Source organism: Carassius carassius, chromosome 20 (assembly GCF_963082965.1).
Source record: "Carassius carassius chromosome 20, fCarCar2.1, whole genome shotgun sequence".
NCBI lineage: Eukaryota > Metazoa > Chordata > Actinopteri > Cypriniformes > Cyprinidae > Carassius > Carassius carassius.
In genome coordinates, this window is record NC_081774.1 from 27,341,441 (window position 1) to 27,367,591 (window position 26,151).

The 26,151-nt window shown below is 36.6% G+C and overlaps 1 protein-coding gene across 2 annotated transcripts; it reads left to right on the forward strand.

Annotated features, from left to right (window-relative positions):
* The first annotated feature begins 1,293 nt into the window (after positions 1-1,293).
* Positions 1,294-18,067, forward strand: ccdc39 (coiled-coil domain containing 39). Of its 2 annotated transcripts, XM_059502353.1 has the most exons (22): positions 1,294-1,511; positions 1,608-1,727; positions 1,835-1,981; positions 3,204-3,362; positions 4,623-4,715; positions 4,818-4,946; positions 5,117-5,308; positions 5,582-5,685; positions 5,932-6,064; positions 7,214-7,408; positions 7,526-7,690; positions 8,166-8,303; positions 8,636-8,844; positions 11,066-11,189; positions 11,629-11,788; positions 14,724-14,830; positions 15,120-15,260; positions 15,586-15,765; positions 16,150-16,241; positions 16,416-17,148; positions 17,373-17,456; positions 18,022-18,067. In XM_059502353.1, exons 1-20 carry the CDS (start codon positions 1,422-1,424, stop codon positions 16,576-16,578), a joined length of 2,841 nt encoding a protein of 946 aa, XP_059358336.1. In that variant the 5' UTR covers positions 1,294-1,421; the 3' UTR covers positions 16,579-17,148; positions 17,373-17,456; positions 18,022-18,067. The 2 variants fall into 2 exon arrangements, with proteins under 2 accessions (XP_059358336.1, XP_059358337.1); XM_059502354.1 differs by lacking the exon at positions 1,608-1,727.
* The last annotated feature ends 8,084 nt before the right edge of the window (positions 18,068-26,151 follow it).

A 26,151-nucleotide genomic window follows, 5' to 3' on the forward strand; every position in this document is an offset into this window, starting at 1 on the left:
ATATTTATTATATAGTTTTCTGTGCAATAGTCTTACTCCCCAAAACATCGGGTCTTTAGTTCATCGTATAAGTCATTAAATGCAAAATGGTTAATCTAGTTGTCATAAACTGCACACATTTTTTTTTTTTTACACATTATTATTAGACTTTTTGTCAATCTGGCATGAATTGTGCAAGTGAATCTTTACTAATGAAGGGAATGTAGATGATAAACCAATGATGAACCATTTCTCTGAAATAGCTCAAAGGTTAATCTCATGAATCTTCAGTTGGAAAGCTTATACTGTATAGACAGAGGACAACACAAGAGTTACACATTCTGAAAATGGACTTATTTTCATCTTTGTGCCCATATTTATTTTTCCATTTCTATATCACAGTGACATTGTTTTTTTTTTTTTACAGTATTATAATTTTTTTGGGACAGACCACTAGTAAAAGTGTAACTGGGAATTCTATCCAGTCTCTTTCAATCAATATCCCACATACAGTAATGTGTAAATTTCTACTTTTGAAATGGATATATGGCATACATAAGCATATGGCATACTGTTCAATACAGTAACTGTCATCCAAAAAAGTTGCCATAGTTTACATCATAACATCCCTCTAGAGTACACTGTTATATTGACAACATGACTAAGCAATTTGACTTAGATAATAAGATAATTTGATAAGATAATTTGTCTTATCCATAAACTATGACACAAGGACTTGTCATTCTGATGGCACTCACATGTTCATTGACACAGATATTTATTTTTGAGCGATTAACTAAGGATTTTGAGCAGGAGACTGGCTTTTGCATGTAATCCATGGTGTTTTGCTATTTGTACGAGTTGTTTTGAGAAATGCACTTACTGTTTTGCAAATTGTGAGTTTGATTGGAGAAATGTACCAAAGCGACTGAGAAAAACTGTAAATCATTACATGTTTTCATACTTTTTTTTAAATCCAGGTTTCTATATAATTGAACGTCATAAAAAAAAAACCTTGAAAAGTGTGTTTTGCATGTGATACTTTTCTAGTAAAATGAATAACTGAATAATGCTGATCTTTAAAAAAAATTCCTTCGGAAAATTTAAAAATCACATTAAAACAAACCAGCAAATCTTCAAAATTCACAGGTTAAAGATTAGTGAAATGTTTACTAATGAAATGTTTAGTTGAAATCTTTAAAAACATGATTAACTGGATAAATCCTGTGTAGTATTTAGAAAGACGTTTTCTTAAAAAAAAAAAATCTTAATTAGCGTCACCTAACGGCCGAATACGGCACGTCGATATTTAGCGTCGTTGCTAGGATACAAGTCTTGAAAACACAACGATAAACTACGGCGTTTTTAAATGATTAACGTTAGTCGGTCTAATATCATCGAGCCGTTTAATTTTTACCCCTGAACGTCTCTGAAACAACAAAATGTCTAAAACCCTGTTAGCAGAAGTTGGTTGGGACGCGGGGTTTGCCATCCCAGTAGCTGACGCAGAGAATAAAGCATTAGAAGAGGAGGTGAGAAGTTCATATTACTTGACTAACGTTATATCACAATAACTGATGTTTAAAAGAGGTGTTTGTAAATCTCATTCACCCCCCCCCCCCACACAGCTTCAGAAGAAGCAAAAGGAGCAATTAAATCTCGAGAACAAAATAAATATAACCAAGGATGTGATAAATGCCTTGACTGAACACCTCACACATCTAAGGCAAGAGGTTTCCCACACTCAGGTAACTTAACTAACGTTAACTAAAGAGACTATTGTGGAGGAACTTGATTCTTCCGTTTTTTTATTTATTAATTTATTCTTTAAGATGCGGCGTTTGAATGTGTTCAGGCATTGTGCAAAGCCAGAGAGAAGGAGACTGAATCAGAGGTGCATTTCAGAGCCCTGGCGGAGCGAGAGACAGGCCGCTTGAAGCAGGAGATCAGTCAGCTGGAGAATCAGCTGAAAACACTGAATGAGAAGAAGAACACACAAGAGGTGCAGCAGACACACACACCACCCATAAAACACAACCTGCTCTTACAGAACTAGAAAGAAACCATCACTGTCTGTATACAAGTGGGATGCGAAAGTTTAGGAACCCCTTGCAGAATCTGTGAAAATGTGAATAATTTTAACAAAATAAGAGAGATCATACCAAGTGCATGTTATTTTTTATTTAGTACTGTCCTTAGTAAGATATTGTACATAAAAGATCTTTACATTTAGTCCACAACACAAAATAATTGCTGCAATTATTCAAATAACCCCATTCAAAAGTTTTTGAACCCTTGGCTCTTAATAATGTATGCTGTTACCTGGATGATCCACGACTATCTTTCTGTTTTGTGATGGTTGTGCATGAGTCCCTTGTTTGTTCTGAACAGTTAAACTGAGAACTGTTCTTCAGAAAAGTCTTTAAGGTCCTGCAGATTCTTCAGTTTTCCAGCATCTTTGCATATTTGAACCCTTTCCAGCAGTGACTGTATGGTTTTGAGATCCATTTTTTCACACTGAGGACAATTGAGGGACTCAAACACAACTATTAAAATAGATTCAAACGTTCACTAATGCTCCAGAAGGGAACAAGATGCATTAAGCTGGGGGGGGGGGTGAAAACTTTTGGAATTTGAAGATCAAGGTAAATTTTTACTTAATTTGTGTTCTGGGACACATACAAGTATCTTCTGTTGCTTACGAAGGGCAGAACTAAATGGAAAAAATATATATTTCAACAAAATAAGAAAAATTTGGCCATCTTCATCATGTTCAAATGTTTTCACCCCCCAATGCATCTTGTTTCCTTATGGAGCTGTAATCTCACAGACTACAAATGTATACAAACAAACTACAGTTAAAAAGTCTGGGGTCAGTAAGTTTTTTTTTTCATGAAATTAAATTGATGCAAAGTAATAGTTAAGACATTTATAATGCCAAAAACTATGCATTTCAACACTGATATTATTAATAAATGTTTCTTGAGCAGCAAATCAGCATATCAGAATGATATGTTTGTAATGGCTGCTGAAAGTGCAGCTTTGACATCACTGGACAATATTTAAATTTCAACTAGATTAAAAAAAGAAACATTAATTTTGAATTGTAAGAGTATTACTGTTCTAATATTTCTGACTCCAGATGTTTGAGTTGTACTGTACACATTATGTTATTTTATAATGTGATTAAAAACCTAATGTAATTCTGTTAATCATCTTCACAGAACAGCATCTTTAAAGCCACTCAGAAGCTTGATGAACTGAGGAGTCAGCTGAACTGGGATCAGCAGACCCTGGAGGCCTGGCTGCAGGAATCAGCTCACAAGGATGAAGATACCATGGCCATCATCAAGTACGCCAAGCAGGACGAGAGCAAGATTCGAGTGAGTTCCTACTAACAGTGGCAGGATCAGATCTTTGAGTCGGGTCACTTTGCCAGTTCGGCTGTCATAAGGAAAATGTAAGAGGCTGCTTTGCACAAGTGAAGTGAAGTGACAGACACGACGGGGAAGTCGTGGCCTAATGGTTAGAGAGTCGGACTCCCAATCGAAAGGTTGTGAGTTCGAGTCCCGGGCCGGCAGGAATTGTGGGTGGGGGGAGTGCATGTACAGTTCTCTCTCCACCCTCAATACCACGACTTAGGTGCCCTTGAGCAAGGCATCGAACCCCCAACTGCTCCCCGGGCGCCGCAGCATAAATGGCTGCCCACTGCTCCGGGTGTGTGCTCACAGTGTGTGTGTGTGTGTTCACTGCTCTGTGTGTGTGCATTTCGGATGGGTTAAATGCAGAGCACAAATTCTGAGTATGGGTCACCATACTTGGCTGAATGTCACTTCACTTTTTTTTTTTTTTTTTCATTCGGCCAAGTATGGTGACCCATACTCAGAATTTGTGCTCTGCATTTAACCCATCCGAAGTGCACACACACACACTGTGAGCACACACCCGGAGCAGTGGGCAGCCATTTTTTATGCTGCGGCGCCTGGGGAGCAGTTGGGGGTTCGGTGCCTTGCTCAAGGGCACCTCAGTTGTGGTATTGAGGGTGGTGAGAGAACTGTACATGCACTCCCCCCCCACCCACAATTCCTGCCGGCCCGGGACTCGAACCCACAACCCTTCGATTGGGAGTCCGATTCTCTAACCACCAGGCCACGACTTCCCCTAATTCCCCTAACTTCCCCTAAGATGTCCTTGCTTTTATTTTATTTTATTTTATTTTATTTTATTGTTGTTTTCTATTATTATCATCTATTATTATTTTCTTGTTATTATTTTATTTAATTAACTAATATAATTTTTTTCCCGCATGAGATTCACTCACTTGTATGGCAAATATTTTACAATTTTTTTTTTTTTTTTTTAAGTGCTGTGCTGTTAAGTTTATAGTTAATGTAATTGGCTGGCTTCATAAACGGCTTAGACTAGTCTTAAATATTTTGTCATCTACTTTGTTTTCTTAAAGACTGGTCATAACTTTTCATAAAGACAATTACAAAATGGTAGATTGGCCCAATTTGAATCATTAAAGAAAGACTAAATGACCTCTTGGCTAACTGCTAGTTGGTCAAACTAGTTCTTAAGACACAGTCTTAACATAGTGGCTATGCTTATGCAACTGGCTCAATGTCTGCCTTTCGAAACAGGAGTTGACGCTGAACATTGAGAAGCTGACTCTTGAAGCCAACCAGAAGAGAAAAAACTTGGACAGTGAAGTCACTGAGACTGTTACAGCACAGGTGATAGATGTTTTTCTTGATCCCTCACGTTTTGTGAAAAAACATTTTTAGGATTTGATCATGCTTTTAGACTAGCAAATGCACTTGTATTTTGGGATGCAGATTGCTCTTGACAAGACAGCCGAGAGCTTTCGTCAGGCTCACACTGAGAGACAAGAGATGATCAGCCAGTGGGAGAACACCATTGAACAAATGAGAAAAAGAGACCAGGAGATACAGCAGTGTGCCATGGTAACCTGAAGATGGCACTCTTTTCATACAAACACATGAATAAATCCACAGTGTTTCTTTAGATGAAAACCTTTTTTTTTTTTACCGAGAAGCATTAAAATCTCAATATCTACAGTTTAATTCAGAAAATGGTTTATTCAACTTTGAATGCCAATCACTTGATCTTCTAGTCGCAGACAGAGGTGAACCAAGTGATTAGAGAGAAGAATGATATGCTCAAAGAGAGGAAGGACTTCATGGAGCGCGAGATAGAGAACAATAAGGAGCTGGAGAGGAATATAAGCACGGCTGAACGTCAAGCGCTTCGACTCAGGCAGCAGCACCAGGTAGAGGAGAGGAACCAAAGACGTCTGCAGGATGAGGTGGGTCTACCAAAGCTTCGCAACACCGCAGCTCATTTCCTAAATCCATGTTTCCACGCTCCACTGTCCTCAAGCTTATGACCCAGAAACCGATCAAAGTCTACCACGATGAACGGCGTACCATGGTTTTATCATATTATAATATTAGTGTACCATGTTATTGTACATCTTTTTGTTACAGTACATATTAATAAATCAGTTTTTCATGTAAATGAAGTGTAAATGTATTTATGAATTTTGTTAAACTACTCAAATGTGGTGTTTTGCTCTCAGGTGGATGTGCTGAAGGGAACTTTAGACCGAACAGCCACAGATGTGGAGACCACCAGATCTCAGTTAACCAGCATGAAAAAGGACATTCAGAACAAAATAGCTAAGTAATGCTTTCTCTTTTTTCAGACGGCTACTCAGTCCAGCAGTCACTTTCTGGCTTGTTTTTCCTCAGTTCTGTCACTCACATCTAATAAGCAAATCCATTCCTGGTAAATCAGTAGAATAGAACAAACAGAACAAAACAAGTTCTTCAACAACAAAACACACTGAGTGTGGTGCCTAAAGTCAGATCTGACATTGAATAAACAATGTAGATTCTTTGTAGTAATATATGCAGTTCTTTTATGTAGAGTTGAAGAGGCAAAGCTGCAAAACTCTGCTCTGAAGGAGAAGCTGCGGTTGGTGATGGAGGCGGTGCTGGATGGTGAAGAACAAGCAGCACAGATGGACCAACTGCGTAAAGAACAGGAACAGAACATCAAAGTAAGTTTCACTTTGACTTCTTTTAACTCTTCAGCAATTCACTGCCAATCTGGGCATCATTTTGTTCTGCACTGAATAGCCATATGGCTCATAAATAAAAGGAGTTTCTCTCTCTCTCTCTCTCTCTCTCTCTCTCTCTCTCTCTTTCTGTTTTTATAAATGTTATTATATTGTGTGCCATTTATCGACCATTCAGTGTCCAGGAGTAGAATTATGCAGTATATTATTATTATTATTATATAGATTTTAGTTTTCATTCATATTTTGAATTAGCTTTAATTTAAATGTTTTATTTTAATTAGTCATTATGTTATATTTCCTATTTTGTCATTTTTCTTTTATATATATTTTATTTTTATATATTAGGTTTAGGTATAATTTATTTTTATTAAAGTGTTATTCTATTAAATTTTTATTTATTTATTTATTTATTTCCAGTTAGTAGTTTTAGTTGCCAAAGCAACATTTCTAATTTTAATTTCTTTATATATTTAATGTCACATTTCAGCTTCATATTAATTAAATATGTTTTTAATAGTTCTAGTTTTAATGACCATTAATAACCCTCATGCAAAGTTTTGGAAAAAATAGAACACACATTTCATTATTGCAGTCCATAGCCCATGAACACATTTTTTTTTTGTCATAAAATAAAACACTAAAAACTAAAATCAATCATTCTCATTCTACAAATTATTTTAGTAATCACTATATTATAATTTACAGTATGAAAAATGGATATTCGTCTCCAAGTTTTCTAAAGATTACATTTACTATTGACATTTTGAGTACAGTAAATTTTTCAGCAAACGTAACCTAAATGTTTAAAGTAGTGGAAATGTGAAATTATCCAATATCGACTGATACATATACTTTTTTAGTTTTTATTATTTGATCGTACATAAACTACAAATTTTAAGCATTTTTGATAATGACCTGTTCATGAAAGTTGTTCCAACTTTTCCATTTATCTACAAGTCATATTGTATTTGTTAATAATAATAATAATTATTATTTAATAAAGCATTAGTGCATAATCCTAGACTGATCAATACGATTTAGTAAACATTTAGGATGTATGAGAAGACAGTGTCTCCATGTTTGTCTTTAATTATATTTGTAATCAATTTTATGCTACTGTTTGTGTAGGAGATCGATACTCAGCTGCTCCGGCAGAGAGAGCTGATGTTCAGAAAAAGTCAGGAGCTGCAGGGAATGCGTGATAAAGAGAAGAACATCGCGGCTGAGATCTGCGCCAGCCGGGCCGCTCTCTCCAACCTGGGTAGCAGACTCAGCAAACTGGACCAGAACCTGCTCAAACGGCAGATGATCGTCTCCAACCAGGCAAGAGATCCACGTCTCTGTTAACAAATAGTTATTATCATCCAGTTAACACAAACTGGATGGTTGCTTTCTAGAAGTTGACAAATGACTTGAGTGGTGTTCTTTTGTTTGATCTAGGACTTTCAGATCCAGATGCTGGAGAGGAAGACTTTACATTTGCAGGGGAAAGTGAACACAGAGGAGAAGGCAGCTCTGGAGAAGAGGGCCTCTGATCTGGAAGAAGCTCTAGAGGAAAAGAATAGGACAGCCACCACCCTCAGCACACAGCTGAAGAAACTCCAGGTGCGAGTGTGCACTGCACTATATATGTGTATATACACACAACTTAACATTTAAGAGTTTTAGATCAGTTATGTTACAAACTATTTCAGATAAATGCTTTTGAACTTTCTATACTTATAAAAAAATTTTTTTTTTAGATTGATAATAATAATAATAATAATAATAAATGTTTGAGCAGCAAATCAGCATATTAGAATGATTTCTAAAAGATCACGTGACACAAAAGCTTGAGTAATGATGCTGAAAATTTAGTTTAGCCAAAACAGGAATAAATTGCATTTTAAAATATATTCAAATAGAAATCAGTTATTTAAAATTGTGAAAATATTTGACAATATTTTTTTTATCAAATAAATTGAGCCTTGGTGAGCTTAAGAGACTTTAAAAGCATTAAAATATCTTATCAATCTAAAACTTTAATCTAATTTTTTCTTCTTTTTTTTTTTTTACTTTTGATTGTGAAACATATTCTCAGGATGATATCCGCTGCGTTAGGAAAGACACAGAGAAGGTCGGAACTGAAAAAAGAGAACTGACCACCAAGATCCATGAGCTGGAACTCTTCATTGACAACTCTGAGAAAGATCAGAAGAAACTCAGGCTCAAAAAACAGGTGAATAACTTGATCGAACCTGAAAGAATCAGAATTATTCAGTAAAGCCACAGAAATTTGCAAAACTCTTGTCTAAGTACTTTTGGTAAATTTGATAATGCCTTCAATTATCAGTTTTTCAATTAACAGAATTTATATTCCACACAATCTCCCACACCATCAACACTTTTTATCAATTCATTAACTAATAAAATGTCAAAAATATTTTTCATCTATTGCAGATTACATAATATAGCAAAGGCATTTTTTAAAATGTCAGCAGTGAAAAATAGGATAGAACAACAAAGCTCATTTGTGTCCATTTCACACGTGTGTACGTCTCCTCCCTTCAGGACAGCATGGTGGAGAAAGGTCTCCTGAAGTTGGAGGTGCAGCGGCTGAGAGATCTACTGTATGACCGAGCAGATGGAGTGCTGAGCCTGGAGAAGAGACGTCTGCAGCTGCAAACAGCCATGAAAGAGAGAGAGGAGGAGATCCGTGTGCACCGAGAGATGCTTTCTAAACAGATCAAGCTCACTGAACAGGAGAGACAAGGGCTCAGGTAAAACACTGCTGACTAATGGAGTCTTAAAATGATTTCAATGTGTAGTGTGGCCTTAAAAGATAGATTTATACTAAGATGAATATATAAATCAAATTGAAATAAATGAATACCATCATTTACGACTACTTACTACTATTCATTTTGTATTTAAGCATTTATAAGTGATATATAATTGTCTATGAAGGCTGGAAGCACAAAACCTCTAAGGTGTACATAATTTTTAGGGATCAGGTAAAAGGAGCCAAAAAAGAGAACTGTTGTCAGAACATTGGACTTGTCTGTGTGTGTTTTTTCCCTGTGACCCAGTTTCTGTCTCCTTGATTGTTGATTAGTGTGTCTCCTTAGTTCCCTCATTATCCTGTCTTTTTAAGCAATGTCCTTTCAGTTCAGTCTTGTCGGGTCTACCAGTAACTTATTTGTGTCTTCCTCCTGTTTTCCATGTTGGAGTTACCCTTGTGTTGGATTAATAAAGACTTTTACGATTATCCTTGGCTCCGTGTTCCTTCCGGCACAGTAGTGTGACAGAAGAACCGACTTACAACAGTTTTTTGCATGTCTCTCCTCTGTTTGTTCTTTCCATTGTGTTTCATGGATCCCCTCCTTCACTCTGAATTCCTCCTCCTCCTGCTGGAGCAGGAGGAGCCATCCTGCTCAACCCATCCGACCCTACGCTATGGAGCATAAGCCTGAGCCCACCGATGAGGGAGAGGCAGAGCTCAACCCATCCGACCAGGTGCGAGAGTCGGCTTCAGGGCCCACCGGAAGGGAGAGAGCCGTGGACGGTGTGAGTGCAGAGTGGAGTTTCGCTCCCTCCACCACGGCTGAGGTTGAGATGAATTTGGAGCTCCAACAAGGCCAAAATGATCTTATAGATTGGGAATTGGAACTGGAAAATGAACTGCCCCCTCTACTCTCTCCATCTTCTCCCCTTGTCCCGTCCATCCCTCCTTGTCCTTGGTTTCCTCATCCAGCCCTAAGGGGACTTCCGATCCTCCAGTGCCTGCTCCTAGAAAGTGTCCTCCAGTGGCTTTCTGTCTCCGCCTCAGGCTCCTCCTCCACCTGCTCCGTCGACATTGGTCGGCCCCTCTGGAGTCGATGACCATTCCTCCTCATTGGCTCCTCCCACTGTTAGCTCCACCTTGGGCCATCATTATGGCTGTGGCCTGGGTCCAGCTGGACTCCTCCTGCTCCAAGCTCCTCCTGTTTCCTCCCTGGTTCCTCCCTCCCTCGTCCCATCCCTGGTTCCTCCCTCTGTGGTCTCTGTCTGCCGGCCCCCTCACGGGGCTCCGTCCTCCACCGGAGCCTTCTCCCAAGTTCCCACTTACGCCTCTTCCTGTTGTTGCCTAAAGTGCAAGGATCCACCTTCTGAGAGAGGGGTGAAATGTCAGAACATTGGACTTGTCTGTGTGTGTTTTTTCCCTGTGACCCAGTTTCTGTCTCCTTAATTGTTGATTAGTTCCCAGGTGTATCTCCTCAGTTCCCTTTTTATCCTGTCTTTATAAGCAATGTCCTTTCAATTAGATTATCCTCGGCTCTGTGTTGGGAGTTAATTTTTAGTCCATTTCTGCAAGACAGAATTTTCAGGATTGAATATGGTCTAAAAATGGCACTTGAGACTAAATGATTCCTGATGGTTTTTTTGCACACAATTCTTCACATTAATTCTTAATTCTTTAGCAGTTAATGTGTCTTTTCGTCTCCACCAGTTTTTCTCACCTTGCTGACCCAATAAGCATTTTAGTGTCCAATGGTCATGTCTTAACTTTGCACATTCTAGTATTGCATCCTTCTCATGGGCATTTAATAATAAGTTAAATCTTATCTGATACCTAATAAATATGCACACCTGAATATAAGATTTTTTTTTCTGTTCCAGCCTTCATGGACAATTATAAGTCTATATCACTTATACATAATTAGATATAAATGTAATAATAGTTATTAAAATTGATGTTGTTTGGAATTGGTAAAATATGCTTTGAAAAAAATATGATCAGAATATCAACGTGCTTAATAATTATGCATGCACTGTGCTATAGAAATTATATATTTTCTTTAAAAAAAAAAAACAGAAAAAAATAGAACTGCATTTATTTCATGTCATATATTTAATATGTGTGTGTGTGTGTGTGTGTATGTATATATACACATATATATATATATATATATATATACAATTTATTTTCTACACTCTGTTGGTTGTGACAAATGCCCTCAGTGCTGCGGTGAATGAGAGACTGTTCAAAATTGACAAGATGAGGAAAAGGTATGAGATCCTGACTGTTTCTTTGACTGCACCAGAGGGAGAAGAGGAGAAATCCCAGGCCTACTTCATTATAAGGGTATAATACCTCTTTATTTTATTCTGCCAAATAGATGTATGGAGCTCCATCATGTCCAAAGTAGATTTAGAGTAAAATAATGAATATTGCTCGATGCATCAGATTCCTAAAAAAGGCTTAGATCTGTAATCAATACTGTGTGATGTTATGCTTAGTGAAGTGTACATGACTGTTTTTATTAAAATGATTTCTGAAAGATCATGTGACACTGAAGACTGGAGAAATGATACTGAAAATTCAGAAAACACAAGAAAATATTAAATTTTAAAGTCTATTAAAGTGTAAAATGGTTCAAATGAATAAATCTAAGAAGAAGAAGAAGACTAGCTTGGGTCTTTTTGAATTCAAAGCTTTTCTACCTCGTGACTTTTTCATATCAGAATGAACATTGCCACTCCAGAGATCTCAATATCTAACAAATTGTGGACTTTTCCTGAAGGCAGCTCAAGAGAAGGAAGAACTCCAGCGGCAAGGGGATGATTTGGACAACAAAATCCGCAAGACAGAGAAAGAGATCCATGCATTGGAGAACACCCTGCAGGTCGTCAACAACTGCAATACAAGCTATCGCAAAGCCCTGACCAAAGTCACAGAGTCCAGTAAGTACATTCATGTCTTTCACCTAATATATTTCCGTATTTACATGTTATACCAACAAAAGAGGAGGTTCAACCAATAAACAAAAACTCTTGTAAATAGTACAATGGTGCAACACTCACTCTTAAAGAATTACAACTTTTTATTAGGGGTGTAACGATTCACTCATTTTCTCGATGCATCGATTACAAACCCTGACGATTCATATGCATCGATCTTGAAACATGATTTTTGAATCGCCGATCTCGGACAGTAATCAATTTAAAACACTAAGAATCGAATTAATCGTGATTTCTATAGTGATTCAGTGCTTTCAAAATATATACACATTACATTACTACACGCACAATTAATGGAGACCTTGAAGAGTGTTTGTGAATCGTGCCTCTAATCTGTCCTTCACACGCTCCACTGTTTAGCACCTGTGACTGTCACAGGATCCGTTCCTCTCTGACGCAGCAGACCTGCGATCTATAGAACTCATGGACCGTAATACTAAAGTGAAGTAGTTTTACTTTTCTGTAGTTTGTTAATGGCTCTCTGCATACTGACGACATTACCTGAGCAGTCGAAAGCTGCGTATTTATTGCATGGACGGAGCAGAAAGTGTCTAAATCCTATGCACAGTTCCTGTGAATGATAAATGTGTTTTAACAATGCTGATGAACCGAAAATATGAGGGAAACACTTAAAATAACCACACCATTAACAAGAGCGCAAGGTTTATCTGAAAATCAGATGCATGAAAGTAGCGTTTGTTGCTATAGAAACAGACATTGAGCACGTTTTCTCTCAGAATCATTCGATGATGGAGAGGAAAAGTTACAACAGCTACTATACCATTTAAATGAGATAAAGAAGTTTACACACTGAAAGAGAAGTTATCTCGCTCTCATAGACGTGCCAGGCTATATCTGCAGCTAAACTGAATAAAAGCAGAATGAACTGATGAAACATTAAGAAAAAAAAACACAATAAATAAAATTTGCGAATGATGCAGTGCTAATTGACATATCATTTATTACAGTACAGAAACTATAGGCTAAAGTATATTTTCTGTGCAGAAAATTAAAATAATAGATAAATGTAGTAGCCTATATAAAACAATCATAAAATTGCAATTAGGAAAAAATTATCAATTACAAAGTATTATTGTCGAGCAGTGTATTTGATTTCTTACAGCAAATTAAAAGTAATAAAAAAAGAAGAGAATTCATAAAAAAAAAAATTATAAAATGATTTTATTTGACATTTGTCACTTCAGAAATGATGGCTACGCCCCTGGTGTGACAAAATGTTAGTTGATACATAATACTTTTAAAGCTATTTTTTTAAATCTTGGCTTACATACATTTTTACTTATGCCATGTCATGCCATAGCACCATTAAACTAGCATTTAACAATGGACAAAAGGTTTTTTTTTAAGGCTGCTGTGTAATTTGCCACCTGACTAAGCATTTAAAGAATTTAGGGGAAGCATTGAAATAATCCTGTGAATGCACTTAAAGAACGCAATCGTTATAATCGAGTCGAATTGAATTTAATTGTGAATCGAATCGAATTGAATCGTTCTAAATTTGCAAAAATTGTTCTTGAATCGAATCGAAAACCTATGAATCGTGAATAGAATCGAATCGCTGCCTACCCAAAGATTCACAGCCCTACTTTTAATTGGTTAAATAACATGCAATGTTTCAGCTATTGTCAAGGCCTTCTCTGTTCATTAAGTCAGTCTCATACACCATAACTCATTGTCAGCTTCTTACAACATTCTTCATCACTAATGTCACCACTTTCCCACAATGCATTGATGTGTGATTCTGATGTTAAAGTGGTCTGATAAACTTATCTGTGAAGAATGAGGAAACAGATGTAACTATGCTTGAGCAACACTGTTATTCATTTACATGTGTCACACACGATTATGTTCTGTTTAGTTTCTAGGTTATGGATTTCATTGTCTGTCTTTGCCTGAGTTCGCACTCATTTGTTACCATGGTTTCTTATTAGTTTCACACCTGTTCCTTGGTTCATTGGTTATCATTCCTCAGCTTATTATATGCTGCGTTCCAGACAACTCAAAATATGGATTTTTCCCACCTCCTACTTGGAAGTAATATCTGGAACGCTGCTTGAAGTTGGAAATCTGTCCAGTGAACCCAAGGCTGATTGATCAACCCAACCTCAGTGAGATGCGTCATTTTATGTCACTTCCTATGAGCAAAGTGTGGAGTCGAACTTTAAAACATTAGACATTATGTGTATAAAATTATACTTAAATCTTTAGCTGTTTTACAAAACGAATGGCAGCATTTTATTAATTTTCTCCATTTTTGCAATAATTGACACAAAAACTTGTGTCATTGCGACTAAAACTCCCTGAGGTTGGATGTGGGACATTTAAATTTAAATGTTTTCTTTTCCAAAATTCTCAGTTTCTCTGTTCATTGTTCCATGTTACGTTTATGGTTACTGTGTAGTGGTTCAAATTTTTAGTTTACAAACAATTTGTCTCTATCTCCTTTTTTTTTTGCCACGAAAATGTATAGTGATGATACACACCTGGAATACCAACTATTTATCTTTCAATGTATTCGGGCTATCAAGTTATTGTATTACAAAGTTTCTCACTAAATTCTGACCATGCCTTAATTTACTGCCAGCATTTTTGATTATATTCACAATTCCATCAGTGGCAGGGAAAGAAAGTCTCTTATTTCATTCTCATTCATGTTTCTAAACTACCTGCAATCGTGACAACTTGTTTTCAAATGAAATATATTTAGCTTAAGCCATACCTCTTGGCAAATGTCACTTGTTTGCGGTATGTACACTGTGCAGGTTTTTATTTAACTTATAAACAATATCTGGAATTTTGCAATGTATGTAATCACAGAATTTCATTGTAAACTGAGAAGTGCTCCATCTCACTGTAGGTCCTGCGCACCAGGAGAAACTGAAGCTGGAGGAGCAGAGACGAGCAGCCGAAGAGAAATACAAATACAAGAAACGGCAAATCCGAGAACTGCAGGAGGACATTGAGGTAAATATTTCTACTCACATAATCATTCCTCCAGACAGACAGTGTAAAACACTGTTCTTTCGCTTTCATTTTTATGTTACTGGGTAACATAAGAGGTAAAAACACTGGTTGACATCATTATTCACAACAGGTCAAACAGGTTTCTGCAAACCTGCCCTATTAAAAGTGAAAATCTTAAGGTTAATTAGCTAGGTCTGGTTGGGTAATAACAATTATTATTTTGAAGTGCATTAAAAAACAATTAATTTAGATGATAGTCCATGAAGCATGTTTTTTCCACATATTTCAGAGCATGTCCCACACATTGGATGGTCTTCTTCAAGAGGAAGCAGTCCAGAATGAGAGTGTTGAGAGGACTCAATCCCATGTGCTCTCTCTCAACAAAGACATCCTCTCTCAGGAGGAGAAACTCAATCGAGCCAGCAAACAGGTCTGATCGCCCTCACAGATCCTGCCGTTTTCCTGCTTTATCTTTTCAGATTCATCATCAAATAGTTTTTTCAATAAGTATTGGATTTAACCAAAATAATAAAAGTAAAAAGTTTACAAAAGCTTGTTAAATTGAAGGTTCCATTGTGACAACATGCCCACTACTTAAAAAAAGTGTGAAAACTCTACTAATATGTCTCTCTCCTGTATTTTTATATATATATACACACAGTATGGCCAGTAATGACTAATTATACCGATATTGTTGTGATTATCCATTATAAGTTTGAGCACCTAATCTCGAAACTATTGTTCTTATCTCACAGTGTGCCAAATATGCTAGGGAAATTCGGTCTGCTAAAAACACCAATGAGAAGACCTTTGAGGAACGTGACATAGAGCTACGAGAACTCAGAGACTTTAATAAAAGCGTAAATAAGATGCTCCTGGAAACCATGGAGGAGAATCCTGACCTGTCATCTGCACTGCAGATACGTTTTATGCAGGTACAGCACTATAAGAACAATTCCTCTTCATCATTTATAAACCACATGCAGCATTGTAAAAACAACAAATTGGTTGAAAGTAGAAGCAATGATAAGTTAATTGCACTTTTCAACTGTAAATGGTAAAAATTTAAAATGTAACGTTAAGAAATTAAATGATTATTTATTTGGAAGAAATCAATAGTTTGATTCGGCAAGCATGCGTTCAATTTCAAATAAATACACAAATAAAATAAACCACAAACTTTTAAACAGTTTTGCATTTTTACAGATGTGTCAGCTATCAGAGGAATTCCTCTTGCTTTAGTAATTACTAGCTTTTTTCATAGAATTGCGGTTACTTATTAACTCTAATGGTTAATGTGGTTATTTTCCTCTTTTAAGGCTGGTCTGTCCCTGCCTTCTCCCGCTTCCACTCCATCCAGCCGTCTGAGCTCAAAGATCAACTCAGCCCGCAGTTCTGCTTCACTCCATCGGTATTCACATTATCATGCTTTTATCCACAAACTATTGTGATTTATAACCCACATATGCATCTACTCCTATTACAGCAAAATTATCCAGTCAAGTGTGACAGTTTAAACCAGACAAATAGGCATGAAATGCGGAAAGTCCTGATTGGTTTCTTATGTGCCCCACATACACACCAGACCCTCTAATCCATCAGCCAGCAGCAGTCCCAGAAGCCAGTCTGTCACGTCCCCTGCAGTGAAGACACTGGACCTGGGTCTGAGCCTCTCCGTCACGTCCCCACAAGGATCTCAGCCACCCAGCGCTGGCAGCAGCAGGAGCAGCAAGTGCAAAAGCCCTTAGACAGAAGCAGACACCAGTCTCTCTGAAGACCAGAGAAGTTATGTCTAACTACACCAGTACCACCGTTCTTTTTTAATTACTTCAATTCAGTGTTTCTTTAAAACGGCTTTGGTTGTTTAAAATTATTTTTTTATGTTTCAAAGAGAACTTTTAGACTTTACTGTAAACACACAGTTTGATTATTGAGATTTTTCTTTTGAGTACAGACTCAGGTCTAGTTTTATTTTACTACTCACTTTGATTGTGTTAAATGGCAGCAACAAGAGAGAAACAATAAAACCCTACATTCAATAAATGCTTTGGCCCGTGAGAAATCAAAGGTATCGGGTGAACAAATCAGAAATCAGATGAACTTCCTTTGTGTTTGTGCCGTCGGAGCTGGGGTGTGTTCAGCCTCATTATTCGTGGAAACCCATGAGACGCAGACCGCCCTCAGACAGCCTAGAAACCAGAAGAGCCACTGAACGTTTATTCAGACACGTTCCTCCTTAAAGATCAGAAACATGGAGAAAGTTTGCGTCCTGTTTGTTGGATTTCTGTGTTTTTCTGTGGGACAGTCGAGCACTACTGGTGAGTGGCTGATCAAACTCCTACTTCTCCACAAAGTGACAAAAATAATGGACAATTAATCTTATTATGCTGGCTGAGGCTGAACACATTGCTGTGTTAAAGTCAATCTAAGTCCTTACTCTGATTCATTTCGGGATATAATGGATAAAATGCTGAAATATTGATTTTTTTAAATTTAAATCACTTTCATATCCACTGACAAACCTGATTTCTGTTACATACAGTTGATCCTACAACAACAGAAACAACATCAGCTCCACCGACAGACAACTGGCCAATGACTGCTGCACCATCAACTCAGCAGCCTGGTACAATATCATTATATCATATGTTGCTGGTCACTATAGTTGGTATAATATCACAAATTAATATTAGTCAGCCTACTACTATGGAATCAGACATGAACTTGCTAGAGTGATCTTTAGTTTAAATAGGATAGTTCAACCAAAAATAATAATAATAAAATGGTCACTAATTACTTACTTTCATGTTGTTCCAAAATGTATGACTTAAAGAATGCAAAGAGAGAAAAAACTATGATGAAAGATTTAAGTGTTTTTGTCCATACAATGAAAGTATGTATATGTCATCTTTATTAGTTTTTAAAGTAAAAAAATGTCTCTATTGTTTTTCAAAATTTTTATTTCAGTTTTAGTTATTTTAGTTCATCTAGTTAAACTAAATGAAAATGAGAAATGTTGCCTTGGAAACTAGCTGAAATAAAATAAGTGTAGTTCTTTATATTTTATTTTATTAGTAATTAGATTTTATGGTTTCAGTTTTAGTCAACTGTAACCATGAATGTCATCCATATTTGGAACAACATGAGAGTTGAATTTAATATAACACATTCTTTTCTCATAGGCCCTTCAGTAATTACTGGCATGAGAATAAATGTCAAATCTCTGGTTGATCTGTCCAGTAACTCACCTGAGATGGAGCTACTTGTGCGTCAGGTATAATTTTTTTTTTTTACGTTAAAGTGTATCTTAAGACGTTTAAAGTGTGTACACTGTCACATTAACGAAATCTCACAAGAACTCGATGTAAAATTTGCATGAGAAAATATTTCACCCTAACTTGTGTGAATGTGAAAATTCGCCGAACAATGATAAATGTAACCAAATCTTAACGTTTGAATGTCGTTGCATTCGATTAAAAAAACAAAAACAACAACAACAAAAACGAAGGGCTTTTTATTTTAAACCTTGCTCAGCTTTAAACACAGCACACCTGCTGGACAGCTGTGGAAACTTGAGGAGATATATTCACAGAAATCACTAAAACACCAGCTATAAAAAGTTACTTTTAAGTGGCTCATATAATATTTCTCATTTGTTTTACTGTATATCTTTTAATTAGATATGTAAATATAAAACTGCATAAAGTTTTAAAATGCTCTTTGTCATTTCAGATTGAAACATTGATTCCTTCTCAACACAAAGCAACAACGTCCATTACTGTGAGAAGAATAAAGAAAGGCTCCAGAGCTTTTTAAAAACATTCATATATTGTGAGCTTGTATTCATATCTAAGCAGGGTCAAAATAATTGCTAAAATTATATTACTATTGATATTTATTTGTGTAGTTTTATCAGAGCACGTACATGAAGGTGATTTTTATGTACATGGATGTGTTTATAAAGTTCTTTAAATCAGCAGTTGTCATAGTACAACAAGGCACATCTTTAAGATTAATTGTTGTTAATTAAATACTATTAAGCTCTGAGTCTGGAGAGCAAATAAACCGTCTTTTTTCTGATAATAGGTTTTGCTTTTGTTCTATTCATTTATTCTATATGTAATATTTTGACTGTATTAAATAAAAATAAATAAACAACAAAAACCCACCAACCATAATATATTTGCACAGATATTTTGGGAACATGCTACATCCACATCCTCTTTTCCCTAATAAACAATGCTACAGACAGGTGCATGTCCTCAATCTGGCAACCTCAACGAGCTTCGAGGAGGAACGGGAAAAACACCTCTAATATTTTGAAGCTTTCAGTATCACATCCTGCTCCTTTAATAGATCTCAGACTCTTTTGTTCATAATAGACAATGGATGTCTCAGATACTATCCAAAACCCAGCATTTTCTGAAGGAAATCTAGTCTAAGATCAACTTACACTATGTATAATATTACAAAAATGAGGTGGAAACATTTGCAACAAGCACAATACTTTAGAAATGGTGCAGTTCAACACAGCTGTTTTTATTCATTTTTCATTCTAACAATAATGCATTGTGCTCTCAAACACAGTGATATTGACATGCTTTATTAACAATGAACAACTTATAAATAGAGGTGCTTCAAAAGGATCTTCAAGCGATGCCATAGAAGAACCGTTTTGGTTCCACAAAGAAACATTCAGTCAAAGGTTCTTTGAAGAACCATCTCTTTCTTAGCTTTTTATAATCTGAAGAACCTTCTTTCGCCACGAAGAACCTTTAGTCAAACAGAAAGGTTCTTGAGATGTTAAAGGTTCTTTATGGAACCATTTAAACAAAAAGGTTCTTCTATCGCATCGTGAAGCACCTTTATTTTTAAGAGTGTATTAACTGTATATGAGTGACTGCTAAAATACTACAAGCTACAGTTGCGTCTTTGTCGCTTTACAAAGGGTAAGTTCACCCAAAAATGAAAACTATGTCATTAATTACTCACTCTCATGTCATTCTAAACTTGTAAGTCAAATTAACACAATACATTTTTTTTTATGGAATCTGAGAGCTCTCTGACCCTCCATAGACAACAATGATGTTACCACAATCTGGGTTACTCTCAACAATGCCAGAAGATGGAAACTCGGGGAGAAAAATTGCTGAATAAATCATATTATTATTATTTTCTTTGTGCATAAAAAGTATTCTCATAGCTTCGTAAAATTACGGTTGAACCCCAAATGTCACATGGACTACTTTACCGATGTCCTTGCTATGTTTCTGTGTGTTGATTGTGATAACATCCTTGCTGTCTATGGAGGGTCAGAGAGCTCTCAGATTTCATCCAAAATACCTTAATTTGTGTTCCGAAGATGAATGAAGGTCTTATAGGTTTGGAACGACATGAGGGTAATTAATGGCAGAATTCATTTTTGGGTGAACTATCTCTTTAAATCCTATCAAAGACCAGGAGATCTAATCAGTAGATGGTGCAGTTGGCAGTCGAGTAGTCCAGACAAATCCATTCATTTGTGTACTGCTTATAACCCGCTGCGTCCACCAGCCCGCTGCCTGTGAACACACAAAACAAATTCAATAGTTTCTCTGAGTGACTGGAAAAGAAAAAGCTGTTTTTCTTTATCACAGCATATAACAAAGGTCAAAGGCTGTCACATGTGACAGGGTCTCACCCTCAACGAGGTTGTAGAGAGTGCAGTATGTGATGCCGTTGTCTTCCACCCTGGCCCACGCTTTAGAGATAGAAAACCCCTGTGGCATTGGCACATAAAAGAAGCCAAACATATGAAAGTCATTGAGAAGGAATAGTTAGCTAGAGGAAGAGAAATTGCACAACTGTTTAGAACCTTAATAATAAGAAATGCGCATACATATTACGTATTTTTTTTAAACAAATGTATGTATGTATTTGTTTGTTTGTTACCCTGGACCACAAAATCAGTCACAAAGGTACATTTTTTGAAACTGAGATTTATTCATCATCTGAATGGTGAATACGCTTTCCATTGATGTATGGTTTGCCGAGATACAACTATTTGAAAATCTAGCATCTGAGGGTGTAATGTTCCTGTAGCTCAATTGGTAGAGCATTGCGCTATCAAGCACATGGTTGGGGGTTCGATTCCCCAGGAACACATGATAGGTAAAATTGATAGCCTGAATGCACTGGAAGTCGCTTTGGATAAAAGCGTCTGCTAAATGCATTAATTTAATATAATCAAAGCTTAAGTTATTATATATTTACAGTAGGAAATGTATCTTCATGGAACATAATCTTTACTTAATATCCTTGTGATTTTTGGCATAAAAGAAAATCGATAATTTTGACCCATACAATGTATTGTTGATTATTGCTAAATATACTCCTGCAACTTAAGACTGCATTTGTGGGTCACATATTTTGTTATTAATTTATTTAAATTAATAAGAGACCTGAAATAAAGAGACGAAAATAGACATATATTTGCGGCTTTCTGTAATTTGCTCATTTTTATATGAATAAAGCAATAACAGAAATACTGAATGAAAGGTATAATAAAATGTGGCCTTGTATAGGAAGCAACAGAATTAAAAAGTGCCTCGTCTTACCCCACCATCCCTCGCATGTTTTTGATATTATAAAATGAAATATTGGCAGCAGAGCATTTTACCGTCACTCTACACACAGATTCTTCGGTTGACACCAGGTGAAAGTTGAGATCCTCTTTGCTGGTCCACTGTCTGTTGGTGTGTTTGGCTGTGATGTGAAAAGGTGTAGCAGACACCAGCTGAAGAAGACAACAACAGTTCACTAGATTTTTGGCTATTTCTTGAGAAATACCAGATGTTGTGCGTACAGAAACCTTACTGAATTATTACAATTAATGGCAAAAATATATACAGTAAGTTGCTTGAAACAGGTTTATGTTTTTGTGAAAACATTTTGCACAGTATTCTAGATGGCAATAGAAGTTTGATGAGAAGCCCATTAAAGAAGTAGATGAGTTTGTTCCTTCATCAGAAGAGATTTAGAGAAATTTACAGAATTTGACATTTAAGTTTCATCAGCTGTTTGGACCCATTTCTCCAAATCTGTTCTGATGAGAAAAACAAACTCATTTACGTCTTGGATGACCTGAGGGTGAGTACATTTTCAGTAAATGTTCATTTTTGGGTTAAATATTTAGTTTAAAGCATGAGCAATAATAATAGCGAAACTTCAGAAAACAATCCAATAGATGATCTTACCTCATACAGGCATCTCTGTCCAACAGTTATACAGCCGGACATGCCTTTCCAGGCCTTGATCTGGTTCACCAAACTCACATAAACGTCCTGGCATGGGATCGCAAAGAGCCTGACAAATAATGAGAGATGTTTCAGTGCAATGCCATGTTCTCAAGACTGATTGTAACCACTAGAGGTGGTGTGAATGTGTAAATTTTGATTGTGGATCTGGGGCATGCATGACTAAAGGGATGGTATTCAGACCACTGACATCCTTAGGCCTGCATCATGCATGTCAAATGATGTTTATGTGGAGGGTCAGGCACTGTGAGTAATTTGCATGGTGGATGATAGAGATGAAAGATTAAAGCCTTGTGCTGCTAGTCACAAATTTGTGATTTGTCTTGGTTTCTATGCAGCTCAGTCATAAGATTTATAGAGTATAGGGTATCCAAATATCCCAAATACCATAAACAATGTCAAACCAATTGTATCTATACAGAAAAAATGATGCTGGAAATTTTCTCAGAAGTACCATCACTTTTCGAAGCACTTTAAAAATAACTTTTACTTGACTATTTTAAACAACAATTTATAGATGCTTGTATACCTTTGTTTAAAATCGATGCCATTTGATGTGATGTTTTGTGCATACATAGCATTCATTTTGAAGTGATTTTTTCTTTCATTCAAATATTTTTTGTGGTCACTGTATAAAATATATAAATGTATGCTATTGTTTTTCAATACATAATAAAACATACTGAGATTATGAACCACTTTAAACCCTAAAGGATCGCATACAGAACAAGTGAAATACAACAGTAGTATATCTGCCTCTCAACCACACTTTAATATAAAAACAGCCTCTGTGCTTCTTTTTCAGAATCTAGTTTTCAAAATTATTACTATGCTGACTGAAAACATAATGAAAATGTGACGTGAAAGAGTGATAATTAATAAATAGGGGAAAAATAGGGGAAGTCGTCGTGGCCTAGTGGTTAGAGAGTTTGACTCCTAACCCTAAGGTTGTGGGTTCGAATCTAGGGCCGGCAATACCATGACTTAGGTGCCCTTGAGCAAGGCATCGAACCCACAACTGCTCCCTGAGCACCACAGCAAAAATGGCTGCCCACAGGTGTGTGTCTGTGTCACTGCTCTGTGTGTATGCACTTTGGATGGGTTAAATGCAGAGCACATTTCTTCTGAGTGGGTCACCATACTTGGCTGAATGTCACTTCACTCAATTGTTTACAATTATGAATGATGCAAATCGCAGCCATAAAAATGAAAGTTACATAATAAATTAAAGAAAAGGCACTTATTAAACATTTTCAGATTTTCAATAAGTGTGTCATCTTGAAAGGAGCTAGAACATGGAATCCAGTGTTATTGGAAAGTGATTTATAGAGGTTTTTATTCATGTTTTAATTAATATTTTTATTGATGCATGTATATTAATATTATTTATATGTATATATTGTACTATTATATTTAATACAATTAAAATAAAAGTAGCTTTTATTGTAATATTTTGAGTTTTTGTTTATAATAATTTCACAACCAAACAGTTGACGTATTACACTATAACATGAATGCAGACACACTGACAATAGCTGAAACAACATTTCCAATATATTCACACAAAAACCTCCAGGTGAACAGCATCTTACCAGATGACCTTGCACTGAGCGTGAAGCGGTTCTCCTGATGCCATCATGTTGATCCCCAGTGTCAGGGTCAGAGTCAGCAGCAGGATTCTCATTTGCATGGTGAAGATCTGTGCGTCCTGTCAGTGCACAGATAGAGATGTGCTTGAGTTTTATACTGAGGTCTGATGTGTGTGTACAGAGCAGCATCAGATCTGTCATGTGGGGTCAGATGAGATGAGGACTGATTAGTAAAGGACAAGTCGCGTGAGGAGCACAAACAGACGTGTTTGAGCACTAAATGTGTGTCCTGTTCTTAGAGATGCCTGCATTAAATGCATTCATTCACTGAATGTCAGCTGATCTCATGGTCATTTTTTAAAGATTTATTTTCTTTTTTTAATGCATAGAGGCTGTTAGGTAGGCTAATATGTGTAACGTCTGAGGATTAATATGCTATTTATTCATGCTATATACACAAACAGCCTTTATATTTATAAATAGAGCTATAAACCGTAACATATAGTCATTTCAAGTTTCACAATTTTGGTTATAGACGGCAACAACTAGGTTGTTGATAGGTAAAAATTGATAGCCTAAATGCATTGTAAGTCGCTTTGGATAAAAGCGTCTGCTATGCATAAATTTAATTGAATTTAATTTAACAACTGCACAAATGTCTTTGTATAAGTAAACATAATATGCATGCAAGCAATGTATATGTAGCCTATTTTACAAATCATTTGGGGTCAGTGAGAGTTTTAAAAAGAAATGTATACTTTTATTCCACAAGGATACATAACATTGATTCAAGTGGCAGTGTAAGCATTTATGATGTTACAAAATGATTTTTTATTTCAAATAAATGCTGGTCTTTTAAAACTTGTAAAAATGTATCATGGTTTATCCAAAAATATTAAGGAGTTATTAAAAATATATTGAACTGTTTTCCACACTGATAATATTAAATGTTTCTTGGCCAGCAAGCTGCATGTTACAATGATTTCTGAAGGATCATGTGACCCTGAAGACTGGAGTGATGATGCTGAAAATTCAGCTTTGCCATTACTGGAATGAATATCAAAATATGTTAAAAATAGTTATTTTATAAAACTACTTTGTAGTAATTTTTCACAATATTGTTGTATTTTGGTGTATATTTATTTTTATACTTTTGCCTTGGTGAGCACAAGTGAAAAACATGAGCATAAGAGACATGCAACAAAAACTTCTTTAAAAAATCTTACTAACCCCCAAACTTTTGAACGGTATTGTGGTGAAAGTGTGTACATATAGTAGCCTATAGCGTAGCCGACTACAAACGTTGCAGCGCAAATTTCAGTCAGATTATTAGTCACCCTGAAGAGAAGCTTTCTTAGCCTGGCCAGCCAGACTTACATCAAGATGTGTACTCTAGGCTGCGAAATACATTTTGCTGCCGCTAGGGTGCGTCTAGATTTGTAGGCTAAAGCTTTCGCCTATTATGCTACCATCTAGGGATGGGACAACGTGTCGAGGTCATCGATGACGTCGACGTAAAAAATACGTTGACGCAAAATATGCGCATCGATTCGTCGACCTGTTTTTATTTCTCTAAAAAACGTTTGCAAAACGTTTACCTTATGTGCGCTGAATATGCGCGATGGCCGGATCAACATTCTGTCCAACGTTATTTAAAGTCCACATGAAATCAAAATTGACTATATTTACTTTGTTAGCCTAAATTGATCGTTTTGTGCTGAACAATTCATCCATGCGAGTCAATCCACACAAAAAATTTTTTGGGCTTCATAATCTTTAATCAAAATCTGAAAATGCCCCTCCCCTCTGCATTGGAGGACCTTAACTGATGACGTAGGCTTGAGGAATAAGGTGTCTGCTTAATCCGTAACCACGCCCCTCCAACTGACAGTAGACAGGCTGCCTGTGTGTTTGTGAGCATTGACAGCGCGTGAAAGGAGAGATGGCGAGGAGGTGCATTTTTGGTTGTGGAACTCACGGAACACTTTTCCCTTTCCCTAAAATTCCCTCGTTACGGTCCAGATGGCTCGATTTTTTACATTTCGAGGAAAGAGGGATAACAGAGTGGTCACGGATGTGCTCGAAGCACTTCACGCGCCGAGTGAACAGCCAATTGTAAACTTGCGTTTAGATCTGCCTCCATTTTTTGAATTAAACACCTACCTATCTAGATCCAATCAAGGTGCTAGTTGGAAAATAAACCACGCCCACTGTTTTCATCATTTATTATTCCGTTTCTCTCGGAAATACGTCACAACACTGGAGAAAAGTCGTTTGCAACTTCCGTTTCACGGGGACTTTAATCAATCCAGGGTTTTTTCTGCATTGATCTTTTTTTTTTGGCGGCTGTCAAAGCGTTATTTGATCGGTGAGTGACTGACAGGGCGCGTACGAGAGAGAGCCCCGGCTGTGCGCGCGCACTCACAGTCTTCAAACA

Coding starts and splice junctions, on each gene's coding strand:
- ccdc39 (XM_059502353.1), top strand. CDS start 1,422: ATGTCTAAAACCCTGTTAGCAGAAGTTGGTTGGGACGCGGGGTTTGCC. Junction 1,512..1,607: donor ATAAAGCATTAGAAGAGGAG/GTGAGAAGTTCA, acceptor CCCCCCACACAG/CTTCAGAAGAAGCAAAAGGA. Junction 5,686..5,931: donor ATTCAGAACAAAATAGCTAA/GTAATGCTTTCT, acceptor TCTTTTATGTAG/AGTTGAAGAGGCAAAGCTGC.